Here is a 19,011-nt window from a genome sequence, read left to right on the forward strand (position 1 = left end):
TGGGGCGAGAGGGCCCACTTCCATAATGACTCACTCACATATCCTACATGGTGGTGCTGGATGTACATTTCTCTCTGGGAATCCTCTCCACAGAACATGTAGGATTCCTGGCAGTGTGGTAGCTACATTCCAAAAGGAAATGCCCCAAGAGAGTTTGGAGGCCATTCTGTTGGTTTTTATGACCTGCTTTAGGAAGTCACATACTGCATCACTTCCACTGCAGCTACCAGTTCACTCAGATTCATCAGAGGAGAGGGGTCATTGAGTCTCTCTCTCTCTCTCTCTCTCTCTCTCTCTCTCTCTATATATATATATATATATATATATATATATATATTTGTGTGTGTGTGAGAGAGAGGGGGGAGAGGTAGAGAGAATGAGAGAGAGACAAACTCAACATCCACCTTTATTGCATGGAAATTCAACAGCACCTGAATATGGAACAGTTATGAAATCAGTTTTAGGGCCAAGAAATAGCAGAATCAGGGGAAATCAGACCATGGACACAGTTTCTACAAGGCAACCAGTTGACTCACCATTGGGCTCCCTATTTTAGTGGTCCCTCCATCTCTCATTGTTGACTGAGTAATCTCTACTTCCTAGACTCTTAAGAGCAGCACAGAGACTAATAAAACTAATATAGTTCCCATTCTCATGGACCCTAATATTAACAGGTGAGACAGTACAAAACATAATGATAACGTGAGCTGTGATTGAGATGAGCACTAGAAGGAAAACACATATGGAGTGTATAAACCCAGAACAGGGACATGGATTTGACTTGTCGATTCAAGGATCAGAGAATACTTTGTAGGTGAATTTGGCAGAATAATTCAGAATGGGCTTATGAGGTGACCCTCAGGTAGAAGACTGAAGGTGACTGGTACAAGAGAGGCAGTGATGGTGGCCAACCAGGAGGTGGCATGTTGGGTAGAGTGCCAGACATTCATGAGGCCTTGAGTTTGAACCTTGGCATTGCATGTGCTGGAGTGATGCTCTGGTTCTCTCTCCCACCACCTCTCTCTTTTAATCTTTTTTTTAAATTTTATTAGTGACTTAGTGGTGATCAACAAGGTTGTGGGATAAGAAGGTTACAATTCCATACAGTTCCTACCACCAGAGTTACATATACTACGCCCCCCTTAGAAGTTTCCCTATTCTTTATCTCTCTGCTAGCATGGATCCAGGGTCGTTATGGGGTGCAGAGGGTGGAAAGTCTGCCTTCTGTATTTGCTTTACTGCTGGAGATGGGTGTTGGCAGGTTGATCCCAGCTTGTTTCTAACTTTTCCTAGTGTGGCAGGGCTCTGGAGAGGTGGGGTTCCAAGGTAAACTGATGAAGTCCTCTGCCCAGAGAAGTCAGGTTGGTGCCATGGTAGCGTATGCAACTTGGCTGCTGAAAAGCATTAAGACATAACGTAGAACAAATTGTTTAATAATCAAGAACCTAAAAGTAAGAGTATAACAGGTGAAATTTGGGGTCTTCGTTTTGGAAGAAGCTATGAAGTCTATTTTAAGTATATTCCAAGGTGTCCATGACTTTACTAATTTTTGCCTGAGCCCAACAGCCATGAAGATGGGCCAAGAGTATTGTCTGGGAATATGGTGTCAGAGTTGAGAATAAGACTAGAAAGCTGGATCAGAGCAGAGAGGAGCTCCCAGATATGGGGAAAGTATATAAATACCATTAACTATAAACTCTATCAGTCTAACCTAGGGCCCATATTGTTAATCTTTTTTTAAGGGGAGGTAACCAGTGATGGAAGTGAGGAGGGCAGGGGTATAACCCCTAGACAGCATATAAGATGGAATCAAGTCACTTCCCCTCTGTTCTCACTGGCTTCCTGTACACCTCCAAAAACCGAGGACTTAGACTGTCTTTTGCCTGGGAATGGGAAAGATAGGCCCAGTTGCAGAGCCAGGGTTGGTGGGGCCTGGAGCTTATATAGTGCAATTGAGAGTGGAGATTCTCATGGGGAAAAAAAAAGAAAAAATATGCAACATTAGGAGTACAAGCTAGGTAGGGGCCTCAGAAGAATTAAGTCCTGGAGGAAAGCGTCACTAAAGTTTAATTAGCTGGGTGGTAAGAAATCTCTGGTATCTTGACTAATTCATGGCCTCAGAAAGCCTTCTCAGCTCACCTAAGACCTTATTCTCCAAACTGCCTTCTTGTTTTCTCCTTGGTTGAGATGACAACTTAAACCCAACATCTACAATGAAATCTGGAAATTTGGCTCTCTCATTCTCAGTCGTGTCCAAAAGAACATGGGAATTTCCTCTTGTTGCCCAAGACTTCCATGAGTTTCCCCACTGCAGTCAAGGCAGGGAATGTTGGCTGGGGAACTTTTGGTCTCTTCGAAATGTGGCACAGGAATATGAATTTCCACAGGCAAAATTACTCTGTCTGGTCGGAGCTAGACTGCCGTTGGCCGGTTAGTCTGCCAGAGTCTGGCTTGGCATTGTGGGAAGCCACCTGGACTTCACCTCAAGGAGGGGAGCAGATCACTTGGAACTGTGTTGGTTGGGGGTGGCTGGACAAGGGGTGGCTGGAGAAACTCGCCAACTTGAGCACTGATGATGAGGAAGCTTAACAGTGAATAAATGACAACTGAAAAATAGCAGTGGGTGTTCCTGTTTAAGATCCACTGAAATGATCAAAACCACCTGAGAGTAGGGACGAGTCTCTCAGTCCAGAACATGGGGAGCATGTCTGTCCCTGGACTGAAAAATCAGAGAGTTCTGAAGTTCCGACTGGAGGAGAGCTGGCAAGCCCTTCATGTATAATGTAATCATCTCCAAATGTTGCTTCTGATTCCCTGGCTTCCACAGATAGGCCCAGCTCAGGTACACCCCACAATCCCTTTGGAAAGATATCTTCAGCCTCAATGTCTAATTGCTTTTGACTCTTTCCCATTCAAAACTAAATGTTACAGTCTAAGTATGCCGATCCAGGCAGACCCCATCTCAAGTCTAGTTTATTCTGCCTCCCCAAGACAACTGAGAACAAAGGCTAGACTCTAAGAATGCTGTAATCAACTGGATTATAATCCACTCCCCTATGAAAGCGTTTAAAGATGTCCTCCAGGGGGAGGGCAGACAGTGTTGCACGTGGTTGAGCACATATGTTTTAGTACACAAGGACCTGGTTCAAGCCTTTAGTCCCCACCTGCAGGATGGGAAAGTCGTAAGTGGTTATGCAGTGCTGCAGGTCTGACTCTCTCTCTCTCTGTCTCTTTGTCTCTCTCTCTCTCTCTGTCTCTTTCTCTCTCTCTCTCTCTCTCTCTCTCTCTGCCCTTCCCTCCCTATTTCCTCCTTCTCTTTCAATTTCTCTGTCTCTATAAATAATAAATCTAAAAAATTGTTCTTAAGGTAAAGATGGAAAAGACACCTACCATGTACCCCTCTTGAAGCACTGAAGTGAATTGAATGCGGACCATGGCTGCCATCAATGTGGGTTTTGTTCGAACCTGAGGTCTCCTCACAATGCCAGGGAGCTGGTTCCTTAGAGGTGGGAGTCGAAGACATGAAGGGCCTCAGGGAAGAATTTCCACTAGTTTGGAAGAGAGCAGTTTCCTGTTATTTACTTACTCATTTGCCATTAAGTCCTGTTCTGACCTTCCTATGTGTCTCTCTCACAGACTGTTTTTGAAAGAAACTGCCGTTCTGAAGACTGTGCTGCTGACCTTCAACTCCGGGGTCAGCTGCTGCTCTCCGGGTAAGTTGGGTTGCTTTCATGACAATGTTCCCGCAAGTTCCTTGGTCTCGACTTCAGGTTCATCATTTGATTTCCCTACCAAAGAGGGTAAATAGAGCTGGTGAGTTACAATTATATTTTGATTAAAAATGTATATTACATGATAATTTTGACACTGACAATTTTATTGGGAATGTTACACAGCAGTAGTACTTAGGATGTGTGCTTCAGAGCCCAAGTTTAATACCCAGCACCACTATATAACAGAGCTGTGTGTTGGTCTAGCCTTTCCCCCCACCCTTACAAATCTTTTGAAAAATAGTAATTTCAGTGGCTAGGACGGTGATGTACCTGGTAGACCAAGGGTGTCATATATGAGGACCTGGGTTCAAGAGGTGGAGCGCTACTGCAGGTGTCTCCTTTTTCTCTTTCACCTCTCTCCCTCTCTCTCTTTGACCCTATAAGAAAAGGAATATATATAATAACCACCCATTGGTGGAATTGTCCTCTAGTTCTGAGACCCAGCAATAGCCCTGGTGGCAATAAATAAATATATAGATAAAATCTGGAGCTGGGTGGTGGTGCCCCAGGTGGAGCATACACATTGTAACGTGTAAGGACTTGGATTCAAGCCCACAACCCCCACCTGCAGTGGGGAAGCTTCATAAGTGGTGAGGCCGTGTTGTAGAGCTCGCTCGCTCTCTCTCCCCCTTCACTCTCAATTCTCCATCTCTATCCAAAAGAAATAAAATAAATTAAACAAATAAATACATTTTAATAATAATTTTTTTATTGTTATTTTAAATATTTTATTTTTTATTTATGAGAAAGACAGAGGGAGAGAGAAAAAACCAGACATCACTCTGCCACATGTGCTGCCGGGGATCAAACTCGGGATCTCATGCTTGAGAGTCCATCACTGCGCCACCTCCTGGACCACTTAATAATAATTTTAATTGATCGCTTGGAGGTGGTTTTTGTTTTGTCTGCACATTTCACAATCCAAACACGAGATTTCTGCTTATATGTGAGGGCTAGACTACCATTATATCTATCAACTGTACTAAGTTGGACTTCTCAATATGTCACTATATGAGACTGTTTCACGTGACTCAGTTTCCTTTTAGTTTTAATTTTCTTCCCCCACCGTGAACAATGGTACCTGCTCTAGCCAGTGATGGTTCTGTGGCAGGAGGGGTGAAACAGAGGGCCAGCTGTCCTGATCAAGGGAACAGCCAGTCTCTTTATTGTTTCAGGATTTCCTCCTGTGGTACATGAGCTCCCCAGGCTGAGGGCAAAAGGCACAGAGGCCTTCTGTTTCCTCCTGGCTAGCCTTTTATTTCAGGCTTCTTTCAGGTTGGTGGTGCTGGTCCTAATCACTTAGCCACATATCAGAGAATGATTTCCTCTTGAGACAATTTCTTCTGAAAGACTGGTTTAGCCTTGAGGCCAGAAGGCCCCTCTGGACATCAATTATCATTTTTTGTAAACATCATCTGTTTTGAAAGTGATTCTCTAATGTTATTTCTGACTAGAAGAGCTAGGTTTCAGTGGCATGAAAGAAATATTCACCCATGAGGCACTAACTACACTGAGACACCTACTCATGGTGATGAATGATGTATGTCTCATCAAAGGAACACAATACCGAGATTATTTTTCTTTTGGGGGGGTTTATGGAGAGAAAGGTGATGTTAACCCCTTGCCACACAAAGACAAACATGAATCTCTCCAAACCGCTTCAATATTAGTGTTGTTTTCACGTAGAACACAAATTGTAGGTGGAAGTAGCAAGTTTAGATATTTGGCCAAGTTTTGGAAAAATCACTTCAAGCCCAGAGAGTGAATATTGGATTTGTTTGACATTCCTAAGAAGGCCTCCAGAGATTATCAGAGAAACTGATTCTAAAGAAGTTTCATAAATTATCAGGGCATTAACTTCTTTTTTATGTATGTCTCCTTAAAAAAAGTATTTTTAAGGGAGAAATCAGCATGAAAAAAATATATAAGGTCTTGTTTTCTCTTGAGGCAGGCTGTAAGTGTGGGAATTTATTTTGGACCATAGAAGACTTCATGTGGGTGGGGAAACATTCCCTTGCTCCAAGGGTAAATGTTAGGTTAGAAAAGTCCTGGAGCTCTTGCTCCCCATTTCTGGATGGGCAGACTCATTCAATTCTCCTTTCTTCATTATATTAAGGTGTAAATTCTTAACCTGGGACCTCAAAGCCACAGGCAAGAAAGTCTTACAGAGCCGTTGTGCTGTCTCCCCAGCCCAAAGGTATACATTTTGAAGGGTCAGCGGGGACCTTGTCCCTAAGACTCCCTCTGCCACACCAGTCTGGCTTCTTAAGAATGTGGTCAGGAGGACCAGGCTGTGGCTCAACTGATTAAGTGCACACATTACAGTGTGCAAGGACCCAGGTTCAAGCCCCCACTCTCCACCTGCAGGAGGAAAGCTTCATCATGGGTGGTGAAGCAGGGCTGCAGGGGTGTCTCTGTCTCTTTCCCTCTCTACAGCCCCATCCCTCTCAGTTTCTTGATCTCTATCCAATAATAAAGATTTTTTTAATTTAAAAAAGAGTGTTGGTCAGAACCAGATCTACTCTGTAGACCCAGTATCTGATATTGTGAGAGCAAGTTGTGTAGTGGCCAGAGCCCTGACTCCCATATGTATCTGATAGCTACACACACACACACACACACACACACACACACACACACACACACACACACTTCCTGGAAAACCATCTTTAAACTCAGTGGCTTACACACACACACACACTTCCTGGAAAACCATCTTTAAATTCAGTGGCTTCGAACAACAGTAATCACTTGTGCTAGATCTGAAGGTCAGCTGAAGGTTGGCTGGACCAGGCTGGATCTTGGCTGACTTGCTTGTGCATCTGGGACTCAGGAAAGGGTAGCTTGACCTCAGGCTTAGGTAACCCAGTTCAGCTTTGTTTCATGTGCCTTTCTTTTTAATGTTTAAGCTCCATGTTATTGGTTCTTCTTAATTGACTTTATGAATGAGGCTAGGGCATGAGCAGTGTTGGGAAATCAACCCAAACCTCATACGCACGAGTCCTGTTCTCTGCTGCTGGGCCACCATCCCTACCCCCAGCTGCTCATATCCATTTCTTGTCCTGCTGGCACCAGTGAGCCAGCCTGGGCATCTTCTTCACATGGTTTGGCAAAGAAACACGGAGGAAGACAGAAGCATGGACTGGGGATATAATAGAATGGTCATGCAAACAACTTTCATGCCTGAGGTGCCAACGTTTCAGGTTCTGTTTCCAGCACCACAGTAAGTCAAAGCTGAACAGTACTTTGGTAAATAAAATAAAATAAAATAATAAATATTAAAAAGTAAAAGAAAGAGGGGCTGGGCAGTAGCACATCAAGTTAAGCGCACATAATACAAAGTACAAGGACCAGAGCAGGGATTCCCAGTTCGAGCGCCCCCCCCCCACTCCCCACCTGCAAGGGGGGGTCACTTCACAAGCAGTGAAGCAGGTCTGCAGGTGTTTGTCTTCTTCTCCCCCTCTCTGTCTTCCCCTCCTCTCTCAATTTCTCTCTGTCCTATCCAACAACAACAACAACAAAAATGGGAGAAGATGACAGCCAGAAGCAGTGGATTCATGGTGCAGGCATTAAGCCCCAGCAATAGCCTGCAGGTGAAAAAAAAAAGAAAGGAAGGAAGGAAGGAAGGAAGGAAGGAAGGAAGGAAGAAAGAAAAGAAAAGAAGGAATTTGCAGTTGTCTTAGGTCCATGACTGGGCTGAGAACTGATGCAGTACTTCAGCCTGATTCTGTTAGTCACCTCAAGTCATGTGTCCAAACCTAAAGTCAAAGCACAGGGAGATAGTCACTGTCCCTTAGTGAGAGCAGCTTCAAAGTCACAAAGCAAGGGGCACGGGCACATGTAGGGAGGGCAGAGGAATTAGAACCAGCCATACTATCTGCTGTAGAAAGAAGCCAGTGGCTCTGCTGTTTTCCCAGCACCTTAGACTTCTCAGGGCTGTTTCAGTCTTTTGCAATTTTATCTTTCGAGATCTCAGATGTGAGACCTAGAGACTGGGCTGGGAGATTTTCGGAGTCTTTATGTGGGTCCCTGCTTAGGATGAGTTGTTTGCCAGGAGGCCTCATGGTCTCCTGAAATAATCTTTGGGCGAGGCTCCTGAAATAGTCTTTGGGCCACAGTCCCCCATTAAACTTTCATTTATACTCTTGGGTCCCTCGCTGTCCCTAGAGATGGCATCAAAGAAACATTAATTGATGACTGGATACATAGAGATAGTGTCTAACCTGTGGTCTCAGTGACATGGGACTTTCTCAGTCCTTCAGACAGAGCCAGTTGCAAAGTGAGAGCAGATGGAGTCAGTCAGTAAACTGCTGGTAGAACCAAGGTTGAAATTTGGTTGACAGAGTCTTAGAGTCTTAAACTGGAAGTGACCCAGCTGCTTTGGAACAATTGGACTAAATGAAGTTGTACAAGTGAGCACCATTAGTGAACTGCCTCTTAACTCTCTGGGCTCATCGTTCCTGGCACTGGAGGTACATTACTTCCTTGCTCAGGGAAGTCCTGGGTACCAGGCTGCAAACACAAGCAGTGAGTGTGTAGTGTTGACGGTATGGGTAGGAGAAGGCTAGCGACCGTACGATGATGCCTGAGATGATGCTTGCTGGTCAGTGCTCACTGAGGGGTGGGTGGGTCATTACTGGACTAGGGAGCAGCTTCCAGAACAGGAATTGGTGGGGTGAGCCATGAAGTAGGATCCAGATATTCTGGGCAGGAGGGAATGTGGAGCAGAGGATTGGAGGTATGGAGAGTAGGATTGCTGTGATGTTCTGTAGGTGTATGATATGAAGAGGATGACTAGGAAGGCTGGGGGTATGAATTGATCTGCCAATGCCCATGTCCAGTGGAGAAGCAATTACAGAAGCCAGAACTCCTACCTTCTGCACCTCATAAAGAATTTTGGTCCATACTTCCAGTTGGGTAAATGGCAGGGAAATTAAGGGGGCTCGGTACCCCCATTTCATCAAGACTTCTTCTAGCGTTTGCCCTTCTTCCGCAGCCAGTCAACAGCGTCAGGTTGAGCCTGATGTCAAGTTTCAAGACCTCCTTTGAATCTGGAGAGGTGGCAGTCGTTGACTATGTGGGTCATAGTCTGTCTGGAGCCGCAGGGGCAGTTCGGGTCGTCTCTGGCTCCCCAGCGGTGGAACATAGCGGCGCACCGGCCATGGCCTGTTTGATAGCGATTGAGGAGGGCCCAATCATAACGTGCTAGGTCAAAGCCGGGTTGGCGCTTACAGGGGTCTGTGATGAGGTGTTTGTTCTTTACCTCAGCTGACTGCCAACTCTGTTTCCAAGAGTCTGGAACAGAGAAGTTCAGTGCAGGCGCAGGAGACCAGATTGGATGACGAGACGTCAAGCGCTGAACAGGGTGGGCAAAGATAACGCGTTTGGCGAAGGACAGCCCCTCCACATTAAGTTGGAGGACTCGAAGAGCAGGACCAACAGCTTGAAAGCTGTCAGGAGCTGCTTGTTGCTGGCTTTGAAAGTGACTGGGATCCATGTGGATTCAGTCGGCTAGGAAGGATCGTCAGTTTCCCCAATCAATGGGTACTCACGGGATGCACCACGGGAAGGTCGATCCAATGCATCCCATCAAGACTCAAAGTGTCGGTCAGGAATCTTGTTTTTTTTTTTTTTCTTTTTAAAAAATATTTATTTAGATTTTTTTATTTTTTCCCTTTTGTTGTCCTTGTTTATTGTCGTTGTTATTGCTGTCATTGTTTTTGGCTAGGACAGAGAGGAATAGAGAGAGGAGAGGAGTGAGAGAGGGATAGAGGAAAACAGACAGCTGCTGACCTGCTTCCCTGCCTATGCAGGGACCCCCCCCCCTGCAGTTGGGGAGCCAGGGACTCGAACTGGGATCCTTATGCAGGTTCTTGCACTTCTCACCACGTGCTCTTAACCTGCTGCGCTACTGCCTGACTCCTAGGAATCTTGTTTTCATAGCATCAATAAAAGGGAAGTGAACCTGGAAAACACCAGGGGAAACCAGGCACAGTTTCACTTGTCTAAGAGAGAACGGGGGGGGGGGGGCTCTTGGAAGTAGTAATAGCTTTAGGGGTGAACTCTAAAGGAAGTGAAGGCAGGACCATTTAAATGGGTAAAATAGAGAGAGATATATAGATATAGAGTTATAGAATCAGCCCATATCAGTGACCTTGGGAGAACTACTGCAGTTTTCAATGGAGGGGATGGGACACAGAACTCTGGTGGTGGAAACTATATGAAATTATATACCCCTGTTACCTTACAGTTTTTTTAAAAATCTCTAATAACAGGGGGTCAGGCGGTAGCACAGTGGGTTAAGTGCACGTGGTGCAAAGCAAAAAGACTGCGTAAGGATCTGGTTCTATCCCCGGCTCCCCACCTGCAGGGGAGTCGCTTCACAGGCGGTGAAGCAGGTCTGCAGGTGTCTGTCTTTCTCTCCCCTCTGTCCTCCCCTCCTCTCTCCATTTCGCTCTGTCCTATCCAGCAACAAATGACATCAACAATAACAATAATAACCACAACAAGGCGACAACAACAAGGGCAACAAAAGGGAAAAAAAATCTCTAATAATAATTAAAAATAGAGGATGACAGAGAACAGAGGAAGATGTGAGAGGAGGTACAGAGAGACATTGGGTAGTACATACCCATGATTTGGACTTCATCCTGAAGCTAGTGGAAGCCCAGCAGAATTCTCTTAGCGTGCACACATTTAAACTAACTCAGAAAGGCACATTTGGGGAGAGAGTGACGTTGGCCATCTGGTCCTCTCTCACACTCACTAAGAAGGCCTCAGCCTGAGTATTGATTCAGCTGCTCTCCAGCTATCTCTGTTCCCGCATCCTTGGCACAGGTCTGCAGACAGCCCAGCTCATGTCTCAGCACAGGAGCTGGACTTGGGAGAGATGTCTCATTGACCTCCGCTGTGGTGCTGCTCCTCTCAAGGAACTGGCCATGATTTTTGTTTCTTTGTGCTATATTTAGAAGCTGGCTTTTCTTACAAGCTGTGATCACTGTACTGAAAAAGTTGCAGCGGAAGGATTAACAGAGAAAGGTTCTCCCAGAGACTGGGAGGACAGTGCAGAACAGGGTCTTGTGACTGGCAGCAGCCAAGTACGCACCTGACTGAGGAATATTTGGACAGGAGGAATGAGATCTGGAAGTTATTAGGTTGCCCAGAGGAGCCAGGGATCAAGCAAGGAAATACTATGACTGAGACATGGAGATGTTTTTATTTTCCCTCCAGAAAGCATGAAATCTGACAGACCGGTTGCTCTTGAAAACAATCAGCTCAGCAATGAAAACTCCCTCATCTTTAATAATCTTGAGATGAGTTCTAAAACAGACCGTTATCAAAATGTCCAGACAGAGGGATGAAACTGTTCAGATAATCTCTGTTCAATTGGAAAGTCCACTTGGAAATGATGCAACTGCTTTATTGTGTCTTTCTGAGCACTCACATAACGTAAGGCTAATATAAGAAGAGATGCAGGCTATGACCATTGCTTTTTTTTTATTCTTTAAAAAAATATTTATTATCTTTTGTTGCCATAGTTGTTTTATTGTTGTAGTTATTATTGTTGTCGTTGTTGAATAGGACAGAGAGAAATGGAGAGAGGACGGGAAGACAGAGAGGAGGAGAGAAAGATAGACACCTGCAGACCTACTTCATCACCTGTGAAGTGACTCCCCTGCAGGTGGGGAGCCGGGGGGGGGGGTCGAACCAGCATCCTTACACCGGTCCTTGTGCTTTGCATCACATGCCCTTAACCTGCTGCACTACTGCCTGTAGTAGTGCACTCCCTGTGGCCATTGCTTTTAAAAAAGACAGATTATTTTGTGAATCGAGGTAAACAGGAGCTGGCCAGAAACCTGGAAAGCTTTTGTCCTTGCCAGAATATGAACTTTGTGATTTTATTATTTTTTTTCTTTGGTGTCTGCCTCCCCCCACCCAACTATGGAACCCCCAATCTGTAGGGAAGTCATGCAAAAGGAGATCATTGATTGGGAGCAGCTGGCTTTTGTGGTTCCTGTTTCTGGAATCCCTGGCTATGGGCATGGTTTTCTAGATGGTATATTCTTGAAAGAAAGGTGAAGTGTTTGAATGGATGCACTTTTTGAGTGAGGGCCAAAGGATTGCTCGTCCTTACTCTCCTCTCAGAGTAAATGCCAGTGCTTTTCTGTGGTGTGGGATCCTTAGTAGGAGGTAAAAGCTGTCTCCCGTGCTGGGGGTTAGAGGAGAGCTTTCTGTCTGGGCTCTGTGTCTGCATAACGTCACCATTCCCAGGGGCCATTCTGTTCTTCTAAATAGAATGTGAGAGACGGAGAGAAGTAGAGAGAGCAAAGCACCTCTCCACTACTCGTGAGGTTTTCCCTGTGCAGGAACTCCCGTATAGTGACCCAGGGGTTGACCCCAGGTCCTTGTTCATGATAAAGTGTGCCCTCTGCTGGGGGAGCCACCTGCTGGCCCCCAGGGTGGGATTTAGGCCCCCAGTGAGCAGAGCTAAGTAAGCAGAGATAGATGTGGGCACGGAGGAGATGCTGAAGTTGGCCCCCCTCCAGTGCTTGTCTGTTCATTTATTTGATGCATATTAGTGGAACACTTGCTGTGGAAACACCAGGCTTGGAGAAAACAAATATCGACAAGCTATTGAACGGGTGTCCTCAGCCCCAAAGAGGGAACAGACACGAAATCAAGAATGTTAATTCACTATGATGGTTAGAATAAAGGAGAGGTGAAGCATCTTGTCTCAGACCAGCTACTATTTACTGAGCCCCTGAATCCACAGAACAGCTTTGTAGGGTGCACTCAGTTGTTTGAGTCTTCTGATCTCTCAGGGGTCCCTCCCAGGTCTGCAACCAACTCCCAGGTTGACTAGGTGCCTCAGTTTGTGGCAGCTGATCAATTGCTGACCAGGCTTCCTCCACATGGCCTCTTATCCTCTAGCATTCTCCTTGTCATGTTATCCTTTTCAATTCAGATAGAGAGAGGAAGAGGAAAAGAAAGACAGAAGAGAGACACCACATCACTGCTCCACTGTTTGTAAAGTGTCCTCTGGTATTATGCACGGTGTCTCCATGTAGTCCTGGGGACTCAAACGCGGGCCCTTGCACATGGTAAAGTGTGCTCCCTATGGGGCAAGCTTTACACTGTAGTAGGAGTCCAGAAATAAGCAGGGCAGGGTGCAGTGCTTTCCACAGCCAAGTTCTGACACTAGAATACTGTCCCTTTGTCATGTGTTGTTGACCAAAGCAAAGTCACAGTTCAGTTAGATTCAAGGGGTTGGAGATATAAACTCTTATTGCCGGATGGGAGGAGCCGCTGTAGTGCTGGACAGAGGATGTGTCCAGAGAGGCTGTCGGGCTATCCAGCCTGGTCACTGGGTATGATGACTGGAACATCATCCTGCAGGGAGACATCACAGAACCACAGAAAACACACACCTCGAAATGATTGCATCTGAGAGGTGAAGGAAGTGGGGTATTCATGCACCAACTCCTGAGGTTTGTGAGTTAAGAGTTTCCGTGGTGATAGCAATCTCCTGTCACCTCCAGCCTGTGACAGACAACAGCCTTGTCGCTGGCGAAAGGTCCACAGATACAAAGGTGCAGACACAGGAGGTAGGACAGTCTGAGAGGACCTGCTGGCAAGGTTGATGTCTGCTAGCCCTAATTTCTCAATGAAGTTTAGTTGATGGCTTTCCACTGGCAATTTTAGTACAGTGTTATGTACCCTATTTTGACAAGGTCTTCTCAATGAATTCTGGGATTGCTTTCCTTCCATGTCCTGTCAAACACTCACCATTCTCCTTTACTGTGGTAACTGATTTCATACTACAGTTGCCTGCATCTTATCCTGTTTCCCTTTCTCTCTCAATTTTCACCACATATTGCCCACATGCTAAAGGACATTTGGCTTAGGTGCAAACCCATGAGCTAAGCAGAAAGCCAGGAACATTGTTCCCATTGTTCTGGGGACAGCAGCAAAAGCAGGTGAGGTGTGTGTCCATAGTATAGTCCGGGCAGAGAGGATAAGACCTCAGGCACCTTGGCGTCCTGGGAAGGACCTGGGTGGGACCGGGTCACACAGCTGTGTTTCTGAGGAGTGCCCGCCTGGCTCAGCAGTGAGCACAGAGGATGACCCCAAGACTCTAAGAAGCCCCCTCAGCTGTCTCACAAAGTCTCTCAGGCAGGGCAGAAGGCAAGTCCAGCCTTTGGTTGGTGGGTGTTTTTATGTCCTTAAATCTGTCACATTTCTGATGCAGATCAGGAAACTGACAGGCAATGATCTGAGTCACTTATCTGAGGCCAGAAAGAAAGTGCAGTGGCAGAGAGAGGGGGAAAGCACCTGATGGGAGGTTCCTGTGTCCCTGGCCCAGTACTATAGCCATGAGATGGTGGCCTCTGGCTTTAAATAGCCCTGCGGTGTGTGGGCCATCCTTGCCTCCTCTGTGTTTGTTTTGGCAGCTAACCATACAGAAATGACCTTAGGAAATGCCTTCCTATTACAGGGAGATCTGACTTTCAGTTTCCTAAATATCTTACCAGCCTCAAAAAAAAAAAAAAAAAAAAAAAAAAAAGGGAGAGAGAGAGACTGGGGGTAGGGTGTCCACCACTCCCAGAGCTGCCTGTTTTCCTTTGGTAGGTAAACTTCAAATGTGGGTGGGAAGTCGCTTCATTTCTGGGATTATACACACACAAGTGGTAGAAATCTATCCCAACAAATATAAATCTAGGGGCAACCTCTTCCCTCAAGAGGAGACACTGTCTTTACATCTTGAGGGTAGGAACGTGAGGAGCTCAGACAGGTAAAAGTAGGATCAAGGAGTGATCAAGGCAGAGACTATACAGCTAGGGCCACACTTATAGATGGCCGCTCTCTCTTCAGGACCAAGGAGATCTGGTCTACCTCACAATAATCTTTTCCTTGGGTCCCAAATACAGCCAACCATTAAAGGTTGCATATTTCATGCAACGTCACAATAGCATGCCTAGTCTTTTCCTTCTTAACTGGGTAGTCCACCTATGAAAGGGAATCATCAAGAGGATGTGGAGCGGATCCCTGAATTCTCTTAGATCAAGAGCAGGTGGGGAGCCACGTGCTGTCTCTCTGCTAAGATTTCTGCAGTTGATTTGGTGTGACTCTGTTCTTGGTCTCTTGCCACCAATTCTAGAAACACCCACCCCGGAGCAGACTTCTTTACCCTAAGAAAAGCCAGACTCCCAAACACACAGTCATTTGGTTTCCTGAAGTAAATCTGCCCCCACACATATTTTCCTCACTGGCTTGCACCCACTCATCAACATCTCCCTCAAGTTTGTCCTGAACCTCCTAATAGAACCTCAGGCAAATCAGAAGGTCTACTGGGTTTCACAGATGAAAAAATAAGGCAACAGTGACTGGGAGCTATGATGTGTTCTCTTGGTCCCCAGAGGTCACTGCCCTCCCTCCTTCTAGAGCCAAAGGCACTTGGGTAGAAGATGAACTATCAGTAGCTTAGAATACATGTTACAAGACCAGGCAGTGGTGCCTCCAGTTGAGGGAGCGCACACACATTACCAAGCTCAAGGACCCAAGTTCAAGCCTCCAGCCTCCACTTGCAGGAGGGAAGCTTCATGAGCAGTGAAGCAGTGCTGAAGGTGCTTCCTTCCCCTTCCCTCTCAATTTCTCTGTCACTAGCCAATTAATAATTAATAAATAATTTTTAAAATCCACGTTATATTTGTAGTGAGAAGGGGAAGTACCCTGTAAACAGCATCTAGATTGAAAAGATAAATGATTTACTTATCTTTTAGTGAGAGAGAGAGATACACCCCAGTACACTGCTCAGCTCTGGATTATGGTGGTGCTGGGGATTGAACCTGGAACCTCAGAGCCTTAGACACAAAAGTCTTCTGCATATCTGTTATGCTATCTTCCAAGCTTTACCATCTAGATTCTATGAGTCTTCATTCCTGACTCCCTTCCATGAGATCTCAATCCAAAAGTGATGAGGTTGTGTGGAGGCTCACGGGGCCACATCCAGGTCCCTTGTACTGAGCAGGTACTGAGTCCTCAGTCATTGTCATTGGCTACCAAACACTCTCAGCTGCCCCTCTTCTGGCCTGGAAAATGGCCATGTCTTCGGGGACTCACCTAGCCTGTGAGGTTATTCCCTCGGCCTGTGACTGCCTTGATTTGGCTGCAAAGGGTGGACCCTGTCTCTTTAGTACTGGTAACACTATGCTGCTGCATGTGTCCCAGACACCTCTCATCCCTCATGGTTCACTTTGATCGTTTACCCTGGAGTTACAACTAGGTATTTGACAGATCCCAGTTATCCACTAAAAGATATTTAGTCATAGGAATAAAAACTGAACTTTATAGAGAGAGCCCTTAGTAAGTGTATTATGAAAAATGTTTGACACTGTGTCTCTGAACTTCCAAGGAAATCTGGTATCTCAAAAACTGGCTAAAAGTTTCAAGTCTAGAACCTTTCCCAGACTATGAATAAAAAGATGCATATTAGAAAATAAACATTTTTATCTGCTTTACTGGTCTAAACAAGTTTTTTAATTGTAATATCTATAACTGAGACTTAGTTATGTTAAACATGATAACATTATCATGCTGCATTTTTTTATTAGTGGTTTAATATTGATTTACAAAATTCTGAGGTTACACCATTCTCACCGCCAGAGTTCTTTGTCCCCATTTCCTCCATTGGATACTGCAGTAGTTCTCCTAAGATCACAGATGTGAGCTGACTGTTAATTCTATAACTATCTGAACTTATATACAGTTGCCCATTTTCTCTTTGGTCCTGCCTTCTTTTTTTCCCCCAGGGTTATCGCCGGCGCTCAAGGTACCTGCCCTATGAATCCACTTCTCCTGTAGCCATTTTTTTCCTTCAATTTTTTTGGTTAGGAAAGAGAGAAATTAAAAGAGATGGGGAAGACAGAGAGGGAAAGAAAGATAGACAGCTGCAGACCTGCTTCACTGCTTATGAAGCAACTCCCCTGCAGGTGGGGAGCCGGAGACTTGAACTGGGATCCTTGAGTGGGCCCTTGTGCCTAACCTGGTGCACCATTGCCCACCCCGCTCTCTTCCCTTCTACTAAGTCATAACTACACCTGCTACTATTTCTGAATGCCCTTCTTGTTTTCCTCTTCTATCTCTGGGTCCTGATGCAATTAGACTTCAGAGCCCCTGGTCATCTTCCCCTAACATTTCTCCTTCATTGGGATTATGGGCCAAAATTCTTTGTGGGGTGCAGAAGGTGGGAGTTCTGGATTCTTTAACTGCTGCTCCACTGGACATGGACATTGGCAGGTTGACCCATACCCCCAGCCTGACTCTTTCTTTCCCTAGTGAGGTAGGGCTATGGAGAAGTGAGTTCCCGGGGCACACTGGTGAAGTCATCTATCTGCCCAGTGAGGTCAGGATAGAATCATAATAGCATCTGCAGTGTGGTGGCTGTGGCTTAGTGAATTTCTGAAGAAATGTTGGCTGTGTTTTGTTCAATTTTCAGGTGATTTTTTTGTTGTTTTTTTCTAGTTTCACAGGAGAGAGGTCTGAAATGGCTTCTACTCCATAGCCATGCCTCTGGAAGTTCCACATTTTTCTTTTTTGTTTGTTTAATATGTTACCAAACTTAAAAACCAGTGGAGCAAATGTTTCCTTGACTGTGGCTCCCTGGTGTGTTACACACAGATGATGAAGTGAACTTTCATTCTTGGTTCTTGGTTTAGTAGAGACATAGGTGACTTTCCTTCAGAGCTTTGAGAAGTCCAGAAATGCTAGTGTTGCAGATTCAAATGAGAGTTGGCATTGTGATGAAGGTGGGCAGCCACTATGTGGACTAGTGGGTACATTTGTGAGCTTGTCTGCAGTGCTGTCTCTGGCTGTGACTCCTTCTTTCTGCCCTTGGGGACCCCTGAAAGCCTAGGACACCGGGGAGAAGAGAAGAGTTCCTTTCCTCTTATACCACAGCTGCCTCACTTGTGGGGGTAAAAAGGTCTCAAATCCAGGGAGACATGTAATTTCAATGCATTTTATTGTCAGGGACTATTCATGTCCCCATTTAGCTCTTGAACTAGACACAAGGAAAAATGACTGTGGTGACAGTTATTTGTTGAGGACTGTGGTGGTTGTCTGAGCTGTCTCACCTGCCAGCTACCATGATGTGCAGGTTACCATCCTGCCCCTTGAGTGGGTGGTGACCAAGTATAATGGGTAGTGGTTAGCTGTGCATATGATGGCACCAAACCATTTCTGGGTCAAGTCAGACCTTACTGCATGCTATTCCTGTATTATTACTTCAGGCCTCTGAGCAGCTCCCAGATCTAGGGAATTCCTATGCCCCCTCCCCCAAAATATTCTTTGTTTTTAATCCAATTGTTACAGAGAATGAACCTGATTTGTTCCAGATGTCTTAAGATTTAGTAATTCCGGAAACTACTCCCCAACTAAAGGCTGATGAAGATTTGAATTCCTCTGTTAGCTGGGAACCAGCAATTCTTTTCACAGTCAAGCAGATGAGGCAGAAGAGAGAGGAAAGAGGGCCAGGGAGGGCCCCTCTGAATTCTGACATTTGGCTTGTAAGATAATGACCTTCGATGCAAATACTGGCGGTATTACTAATGAGTTCTAAAATGTGTAGCTAAGGCCAGGTTGGTGCTAGAAGAGTCAGTGAGGATACAGACACGTTATTTTTTTAAGCACTACATTTACAACATTACCTGAATGTTGCCAGGGAAACCACTATCTGGGTTCAGATCACCTTAGTGAGTGCTATTCCTTCACTTTCTAGACATAAAATGGACCCAGACCAGATACATGTGAGAAGCACAGAGCTATTTCTGGCTTCATATAAGTGGTTTCCAAGCCTGTAGTTTAGTCCTTGGAACCAGTTTTCTGGTCTACCATGAACTTCAACTGACATGCCTTTCAGAAGTGCTTCCCGATCTCTATCTGTAGTTGATGACCATATGGGTCTGTTTTGCATGATTAAAGAGGATGTACAAAGCACAGTGAGATGTGAAGAATATCTTGAAGCAGATGGAATAATAGCCTACTGTTGGAGAGGAATAAAGCCAGCATCTGTCTGTCTATATCACATTTATTAATATATATATTCATATATCGATAGTATTATCAATTCATGCAGTGTTGCTGCGGGTTTAGCCAGCATAAATACTCAGCTACTTAGAGTTAGGGATTTAGAACAAAGGAGGCCTGGGAGGTCACTCATCCAGTAGAGCACTTCACCATG

The 19,011-nt window shown here is 45.3% G+C and overlaps 1 protein-coding gene across 1 annotated transcript in view; it reads left to right on the forward strand.

Moving 5' to 3' along the window:
• The window catches only part of ITGA9 (integrin subunit alpha 9), a 399,146-nt gene that overhangs the window by 220,792 nt on the left and 159,343 nt on the right, over positions 1-19,011 (forward strand). Inside the window, exon 19 of the mRNA XM_060180609.1 lies at positions 3,637-3,713. Within this exon, the coding sequence (XP_060036592.1) occupies positions 3,637-3,713 (77 nt within the window). The remainder of the gene's footprint in view (positions 1-3,636; positions 3,714-19,011) is intronic.

This window comes from Erinaceus europaeus, chromosome 21 (genome assembly GCF_950295315.1).
Source record: "Erinaceus europaeus chromosome 21, mEriEur2.1, whole genome shotgun sequence".
Lineage (NCBI taxonomy): Eukaryota > Metazoa > Chordata > Mammalia > Eulipotyphla > Erinaceidae > Erinaceus > Erinaceus europaeus.